The sequence below is a fragment of the Daucus carota genome, chromosome 4 (assembly GCF_001625215.2).
Source record: "Daucus carota subsp. sativus chromosome 4, DH1 v3.0, whole genome shotgun sequence".
In the NCBI taxonomy this organism is placed as follows: domain Eukaryota; kingdom Viridiplantae; phylum Streptophyta; class Magnoliopsida; order Apiales; family Apiaceae; genus Daucus; species Daucus carota.
Window position 1 is genome coordinate 9,596,421 of NC_030384.2, and position 8,325 is coordinate 9,604,745.

The window sequence follows — 8,325 nt, forward strand, 5'->3', positions numbered from 1 at the left end:
AAAACGCTCCGAAACAGGCCAAACGAGATTTTTCTCCCGTCAGGGTGGGGTGGGCGCGCCACCATGCTGTTGGTATGGCACGGGCGCGCCACTTTGGCAGCCCCGTGCCATTCTAATGCGTCTGTTCCCTTCCTCCGTTGCCTTTCGCTCGATTCCTTCGCCATTTTTCCACCTTTTTGCACTTGCAACCACCCTTTATTCTCCATCTAGGCACCCTAGACAAATGAACATAAAAACACATCAAAAACACCACACGCTTGAGGCCAAATCATCAACTTAAGTCAAAATGAACGCTTCCAAGTGTATATAAAATCCACTTATCACCTAGATTGTCGGCGGGAATGATAAGGAGGGGATCTCTCCCGTCGTGGACCTTGAGTGGTGAGACCGCCTCCTCTCGTCATAATGAGAGGGGGTCACTCCTCTCTGCGTTGGTGTTCTCTTTCCTCCTTGTTTTATGTTTGGCCTCTCTTGCTGACTTAGTGGTACCTCGCCTGTTTCAAGTGTCCTATCGTCATCGTCCTCTCGTTCAAAATCATTCTCCAAATTCTTGGGGGTAACTTTTGAGGCTCTCCTGCCTTTTGAGAGGTGAACAGTCTTCTTAAAGCCTCTTTTCTTCTTGCTGGTTTGCTTCTCCATCTTGGCCATCTTAGATGTCATGGTCTTCATCTCCTCAGAGATATTTAATGATGGGATCACATATTGGGGTCTCTCCTTCAAGAGTATCCAGGTGTCCCCTTTCGAGCTCATCAGTACGAGGGACCGCACTATTCTCCTCATCGAGGCCTCCTAGAGAGGTCCTCCATGCTCTCTTGGACTTGTTCTTCCTATGGCTCATCTTTCTCCCTAAAATGTTTTGATCTCCCACTTTGGTCGCCAAATTGTTAACGGGAGAAACTGGTTACAACAGATGCGGGTATTTGAGTGATTATAGGAAGGAACTGCGAAGAACACGGGACGGGAAGTGATGGATGATGTAGCTGATCTTGTGTTTAATCCTTGAGAGAAAGAGAGAATGTGTTCTCAGGTGTTTCTCAGCAAGAATCAGATTATTAGCACAAGAGGCCTACGTACCCTTATTTATAGGGGTTCAAGCTACCACGTAGTTCTTACGGACCAAACTTCTTAGCATGGGCTAAGTGTCAGTCCAGTCCATCAGGGCCCAGGTCCATGGGACTTTGAGGGCTGCCGTCAGAAGAGGCCCGTACTCGCATGGCCTAGGGCCATATGGCAAGAGGCTGTCATGGAGCTGGTCGAAATGTAGATAATGATCCAATAAGCGGAGGTAAAGACCTTGAGATCCATACTCGTGGGCCCAACGGGTCCAGGCACGAGCCTTCACGTCTTCATCATCCTCTATGGGGCAAGGGAGCCCGTTCATCCTCTATGGGGCGAGGGAGCCCATTCATCATTTTATGGGGTGATGTAACCCGATCATCATCTTACGGGGTGATGTAACCCGATCATCATCTTACGGGGTGATGTAACCCGATCATCATCTTACGGGGTGATGTAATCTGATCATCATCTTACCGGGTGATGTAACCCGGAGTGGAAGGCGTAGCCCTAATGACGAGAGCCCAAATGACTTAGCTGAATAAAGCACGTGACCTCTCCGATGAGGCCACCTTGTAGTTGAGAGGTTGAGGCCTAGAGGCCTAGCTGGAGAGTGAGCCATGGGATGAGGACCCCCCCCCCAAGACTGGCAACCTTCATCTATAATGACCCCCAAGGATAATGAGGACATGAGATAGTGAGGCCCTAGGCTCGCTGTTCTATCTTCATGATGACCTCTAGGGATGATGACCCCTGTAGAGTCCTCCTTAAGTCTTTATAAATCTTTTAAGTAGCGGGAGCTGACCAATATGATGGCCTATTAGAATGATGAGCCCAAGGGACTCAATCCAGAACAATCATTGATTCCAGAATCCGCGGCCAAATCCTCCCCCCAAGCAGGGGAACCAGATAATCTTCATAAATAGAGGTGGACAGGCCCACCTCCATGATCCATATCTTGACTATGGGCCTGCCGAGGCCCATGCTGATTTTTGGGCATAACAGACTTGCAATTTCAATATGTTACCTAGATGAAATCCTAAACTCGTGTTTAGGTAATGTACCAAAAAAAAGGCACTCCAACAATATGCTAGTGATCACTAGCACATCATCGCTTTTTTGTTTAATCTGTTCCCTTCTTTTCCCAGTCTTTTCCACTCTTTTCTCCTTTCCCTCCTTTTATTTTTACTAGTGAAATACAAAAGGTATCCTAGACTTTCTTATCAAACCACTCCCAATTCAAGTAAATGGAATCACAGAATCTCAACGCCAGGTTTCATATTCGGTATAAATTTTGTTATTTTTTATACAAATTTATTATCTAAATCTTGCATTTTTTGTGATGTCTGACTATTAGGTGCGTTTTGAGACGAATTCCAGTGATCAAGTGCCTTCATTTCTCGATATGCTTAACTCAAAATTGTCTAATTATGAGGAGCTTGCAAGGCCAACACAAAACTCTTATTTTTCACAAAGAATCGACCAAGAAGAAATTGTTGAAGCAACTCTTTTCCATCTCAAGTTGTTTCCTATGGAAAAGCAAAAGAAAAAGAACTAAAAATTTTACAAAACAAGAAGTTGAAATGCTTATTTCAATGTGCGAAATAAGATTAAAATTCAAATAAGTAATAAGATATGTAAACTATTGGACTTGCTTTAACCTAATTACAACCAGCCCAGTTCATGAATTAGTATACATTTAACATTTTCGAATAAGAAAATTAATTAATAGATACATACGAGTCATGTTCCAGAGATAACCATTATGGAGAGAACCCTTAGAATCATTACATTATTTCTGGTATTAGTCAGGGTTCTGCAACAGAACTTCAAATGAAAAAAAGTATTAGTTAGGGTTCTGCAGCAGAACTTCAAATGAAAAAATGTCTTATTTACGTATTATATTTTAAAATTATTTTTGAACACACACAACGATGCAAAAAAAACATATATTGAGATTTGGATCCTGAAAATTTATGATAAATATAGGGTTCCGCAGCAGCAGAACCTTGGTGGTTCTATTGTTCTATTTTAAACATTGGTTCTCTCTCGAGCGCGATGCTATACATACAATATATATACGGGTCCGGTTCCTCTTACAACTCCTTAATCTAAGAACCCTAGCACCTTTAACCTCTTTAGCCTTATTTCTAGAACTGCACATGTAAAAATGTCATGTTTATATATTACTATTTTAAAACTATTTTTGAACACAAACATTGATGCAAAAAATATCTATTTAGATTTAAATTTTAAAACTCTATTTAAAAGAGTTCAGTACAATCTTGTTCCAAGGTTCTATAGCGGTGATAGTATACATATTGTTTGCACAAGCAAATTACAATTGTTTTTCTATCATATATTGATGAATTCCAGCCAGAAGTTTACATACAGTTACAATGATGGAATTCTTAAAAGCTGACAAAGGGTTGTTAACCCATCGGAGCTCTTACAATAACTACCGTGAACATTGATTTTTTTCAATGACAATAAATACCATAATCATGCGTCATAATACAATTGTATTCAGATATTAATCCAAGTAAAGGGAGGCAAGTCTCGGACATCATTTGCACCCTGGAGCATTGAAGTTGGGGAGTACTATGAACTTGATGGACAAAGGATCAACTGAAAGCGGAGAGTTTATGTTCACATGGACCGGAGCTAAACTTGGGATATCACCATTATCCGTAAGCACTAATGGGATTCCATTTAGCAGCATAATTTTGCTTTGGATCTCTCCATCTTTGGGAGTTAAGTGGTATTCTTCTCTATATAGGTCTTCATCTGATGTTTTGCCTCCAATCCATGAAATTGTTTTCTTCAGATGATGCACTAATTTATTTTTCCTTGAAGTGGTTTCCTTTCCGGCGCTCAACTTGCTGCTCATTGTACTTTGAACACTTGCTTCAAAATAGGTCTGGTTGCTCAAGTTAATAAGAAGTAAAGTAACGCCAGCCTGTAAACGAAAGAAGTAGGAGAGCTATTATATTTAAAAGAAGTTTTACATATTGATATGATACATCTCTCAACAAAGGTAAAGTTTGCATTCAAGTATAATTACAGCAATTTAGCGCACCTTGCATTCAATTATTTATTTGTACTGAACAAGAGTCGACAGAACAGAGTAACATCGATCTCTGTTAAAACTATATCTGAGAGAATCAAATTTAAGAAAGCCCGAAAGAAAAGGCTAGGTCTGGTGTTAAATGCTTGAACATAACTCGACTCAGTGAAATAATGTTAAACAGTCAACACATATCTTAGCACTCTGTTATAACCTCAGACTGCATGAACATAAAGCACTCTGTGAGCAATTAGTTTCCACTTATCTTGGTTAGATGCAAGGTACTTGTGTTAAAAAAAAGAAGAAGCATATATGCAACGAAGACTGAAACATTTATCAAAAATTTCTCTATCCTAAAGACCGTTATTATTATTATTGGAGTGCTATATTTTACTGTAAGTTGATGGAGATACAAGTTGACTTGTACCAAGCAGAAGGTTTCTTCTTTTCTGTAGATAATAGATATAAATTATAATAGAATGCTTACTCTTCCTTTTGAACAATGTGCGTAATAGCGCAAATGTGGTGAAGCATTACTTTCAACAGAAAGAACCCCTTTTCCCATAAGTCGATGCCATAATAACGCACTATAAAGATAATATAAACAAGAAAGCAGATTTAGTACAGCATTTATGGACAAAACCCTTTATAACAACTTAGTCTAATGTACTAGATGAAACGTTGATAAGAACTTTGGCGAGCTAAATGCCTTGCCTATAATAATCAGGGTTGGGTACCAAAGTTGTCGCATTGATTAGTCCATAGTGTCCACCGATCAAAGTCTGCCTGCAATACACCTTTGTGTTGAATTTTGACGCAATTCCAAGCTGATCTAGATACCTGCAATGGCGTATTAATAAGTAGCAGCTGACTTTGTTAGACAGATACTAGCAAGAAATTTTACTCCCAATTGACCCCGAGTCAAATTCATAATAACCACTAGGCAAAAAAATTACCAAAAGCTATTTACAAAGGTGTCAGACACATGCCGGCCCCCGCTGTTATAAGCTCCCCCAGATTCTCCAACCCAAGCGGAAGCCCAAGGACCATTTTCCTGAATTGTCTGTTCAAGACTACTAAAAGTCTTTGTTACTCTACTGAGATGGAGAGGGTTCAAAATTTTATTCACAAGATTAGGATCAACACCTGAAACATAAAAAGTTATCGACTCAGAATTCATTAAAGTCTAAAAAAGTAATAACCTGTTCCGAATTTCCAAATCGACAAATTCTACGCATTTATTTAGTGGGCACTAGGTACAGACTTGAACATTTTTTATAGCCTACTACATGAATTGGACACTGCACTGTCACTCCTATAAAGATCCAATGAAAAAGCAATATTTTAAGCGCATTCTATTTTGCATAAATTTGAATTGGAAATACATTTTGTTGTCAAAGTATTTGGGGTTGTCAAGCTGATATAAACCCATAATATATGTCAAACTTAGAAGTCCTAATTATTCCAGAGTCCATTTTGCATTAAATACTGATTGAAACATGCATTTAACTGTTAAAGCATTAGTAGTGTCTGGGTGTCGAGTCATATATTGTGTCATATGACAAGAGGCACATAGCTGGCCCTGAATTGTATATATGATGAGTTATAACACTGACAACGTGCAAAACTGAAATCTTTTCATTCCGCATCAAATATTGATTGAAACATGCATTTGATTCTAAAAGCATTAGGGGGTGTATGTGCTGGTGTCAAGTCATAAATTTAGTCATATGAACAGTCAAACATACCTGGTCCTAAATTGTATATATGATGTGTCATAACATCGACAGTGTCTGAACCTGAAACCTTCAGGAGCTTATCATACCACTCCTTTTCATAAAATCCACCTGGTGCAACGAGCAAGGGTTTGGGGTGAAAATTCTTGTACAACTTGTCTAACAGAGCTTTTAGTTTAATTATATCTTTTCCGTACTGTTCAGCACCAACACTTGCACCAATTCCCTTGCCACTTAGTTCATTACCTGACAACAGAAGATAGGTTGAAGGGTGACGTTAAGCTGAGTGACTTGGAGAGTTTATATAACAATCCTTGAAATAAGAAAAGGTCATAACAGAATACCGAACTCCCACGAATCTATCTGGTAGCCTTTAAAGATAGTAAATTCTATAAAATCTTGGGTATTGCTGGAATTCCAATCTCCTCCCCAAACACCTTGTCTAATCTTGTGTCTCCCATATAGTGCATTTAAGCCAAATGTCATTATTGCGCTGAAACAAAGCAATGTGTTAAGCACGCCAAAATTTTGATGCCATTATGTGATATGGGGACAGACAAGTTATATGGTCAGTAACATGGACAAGGTTTTAAGGGGAATTATGAAGAATAGAAAGCATCATGATCATGATCATGAAAATATCCAACACAGCTCCTCTAATAATTCTGTTTATGTTATGGGGTCATAGTTTTGTGGAAAAATAATCATAATTTATAGTCACATTGATATTACTGCAACTAAGATATTGCCTAAAAGATATCTCTGTGGTTTGTTGATTAAAAATATGAGTTAATTTGACAATCATAAATATGGTCTATTCAAGTAGACCGATCAATAAGGTGAACAAGAAAATCATATAATTATCAAGTGATAACTTACCCCGTTTTAATGAAAAAGTTGTTTAGTTCATCCCACCTCCTCATGTGCAAACATCCCTTGGAATATCCAAACAACCCATTGCTCTCTTTTGCAAATGGATGACAAGGGGAGTTGAGGTTTCCCACGTCATACTTTACTTGGTCTTGCAGAGAACCCCCAACTCTTATTCTCAGTCTTTTGAAAGCTGTTAACCCACAGAAAAGTTGGTCAATGGTAAGAAATAAATAACTTATAGCTAAAAACCTATAACTGAAAGTAAGAAACAAAGTATGTTTTAGTCAACTTCATTATACGAACAACAAGAAGCCCCTGATAGAAATCGTCACAATAATGAACCTTTAACAGCTTTTGATAGCAATGGATGATCCAAGTCCTGAAAAGATTTAAAACAAATGCTTCATCTTTTCAATGAGTCGATTATAAATAGAAACCATATACCAAATCTACTTGAGCATATTAATGTATACAAATCTAATGCAATTAGCCATTTCTACGAAATAGCAAAAAATAAATTTGCAGTTGCCAATTTAAGATAAAGTAACTTTGTACCAGTCTTACCAAATTTATCGCAGATGAATAGCCCCACGGGCAACGATTGTAGTTACACTTATCATGAGGCCACCAATCGATAGTAGCACATATAAAATTTTCATCTGTTTCAGTAAGTAGTGCAGTCGAATTAACTACAAGTTCCGCGTCTTGAACATTTTGAGCCAGTATGCAAGCAAGAGGTGCCATAAAGAAGAAGAAAAGGGCAAAACAACCCATGGGTGGTTCTGTCGAGTAGCTTTCCCCTTTCTCTTTAATCTGAATGAGCTAATGCCAAAACAAACAATCAGTGATAATTAATATTCACTCTGGAAATTTGGTTCTCTTTGAATAAATTAAAAAGCAAGCTAGCAATTATGATAAGTTAAATATGCATGACAACATAAGCTTCATTTACATAACAGTACAAGGATGCACAAGAACAAGTTGTGAGATGGATGAGTATGATAAAAAAAAGACATACAGTTGAACTAATCATCACAATCATATGTACATACATATAAAAATCAATCTACCAAAGGATACCACAAGTAAAAGCAAAGTAATCACATTTATTCCTTACAAGATACTACTAGTTTAAGGTAATTGTAGAAACCCAGATCCCAAAGCTCCAATTCACAAATCTTTGAGCACATAGAATATAATCTTATTAAAAAATGCAGCTTAAGTGACAATGCACTTACTTAATCAAACAGCCAGCTTGGTTAAATGGGTTCAACAGAGTAGGAAGAATGATGGGTTGAATCAATCCAGTGAACACTGCTTTTATCCACCACAATCCAAATTTGTGCTTGCTTTTTGCTTTAAAAAAAGTGTTTCATACAGGATCTGTTTAGCCAAGGTTTTTTTAAATTCATGGGCTTATCGCACTGTGTAAATAATTTATAAATTAAAATATGAGAGGTTCGAAATCTTTATCTTTTTGGCGATTTATTTTTATTTTTAAATTTTAATTTTATAAATAATTTTATTAATATTTTTCATATTTCATAAATCGTAAATATTAAAACAAATTATAAAATAACATAAATTAAGAAT

General features: G+C 37.6%; 1 protein-coding gene across 2 annotated transcripts; it reads right to left on the reverse strand.

Moving 5' to 3' along the window:
• Nucleotides 1-3,394: 3,394 nt before the first annotated feature.
• Nucleotides 3,395-8,111, reverse strand: LOC108192341 (heparanase-like protein 1). 2 transcript variants are annotated; one of them, XM_017372288.2, is made up of 10 exons: nt 7,971-8,111; nt 7,297-7,554; nt 7,075-7,111; nt 6,739-6,922; nt 6,204-6,352; nt 5,872-6,105; nt 5,080-5,269; nt 4,838-4,963; nt 4,611-4,710; nt 3,395-4,015 (listed from the first exon to the last, which is right to left on the reverse strand). In XM_017372288.2, exons 2-10 carry the CDS (start codon nt 7,504-7,506, stop codon nt 3,623-3,625), a joined length of 1,623 nt encoding a protein of 540 aa, XP_017227777.1. In that variant the 5' UTR covers nt 7,507-7,554; nt 7,971-8,111; the 3' UTR covers nt 3,395-3,622. The 2 variants fall into 2 exon arrangements, with proteins under 2 accessions (XP_017227777.1, XP_017227778.1); XM_017372289.2 differs by having other exon boundaries at nt 7,850-7,980.
• Between the last annotated feature and the right edge of the window lie 214 nt (nt 8,112-8,325).

Coding starts and splice junctions, on each gene's coding strand:
- LOC108192341 (XM_017372288.2), bottom strand. CDS start 7,506: ATGGGTTGTTTTGCCCTTTTCTTCTTCTTTATGGCACCTCTTGCTTGC. Junction 6,923..7,074: donor GCTATCAAAAGCTGTTAAAG/GTTCATTATTGT, acceptor GTGGGTTAACAG/CTTTCAAAAGACTGAGAATA. Junction 4,964..5,079: donor ACCTTTGTAAATAGCTTTTG/GTAATTTTTTTG, acceptor ACGCCATTGCAG/GTATCTAGATCAGCTTGGAA.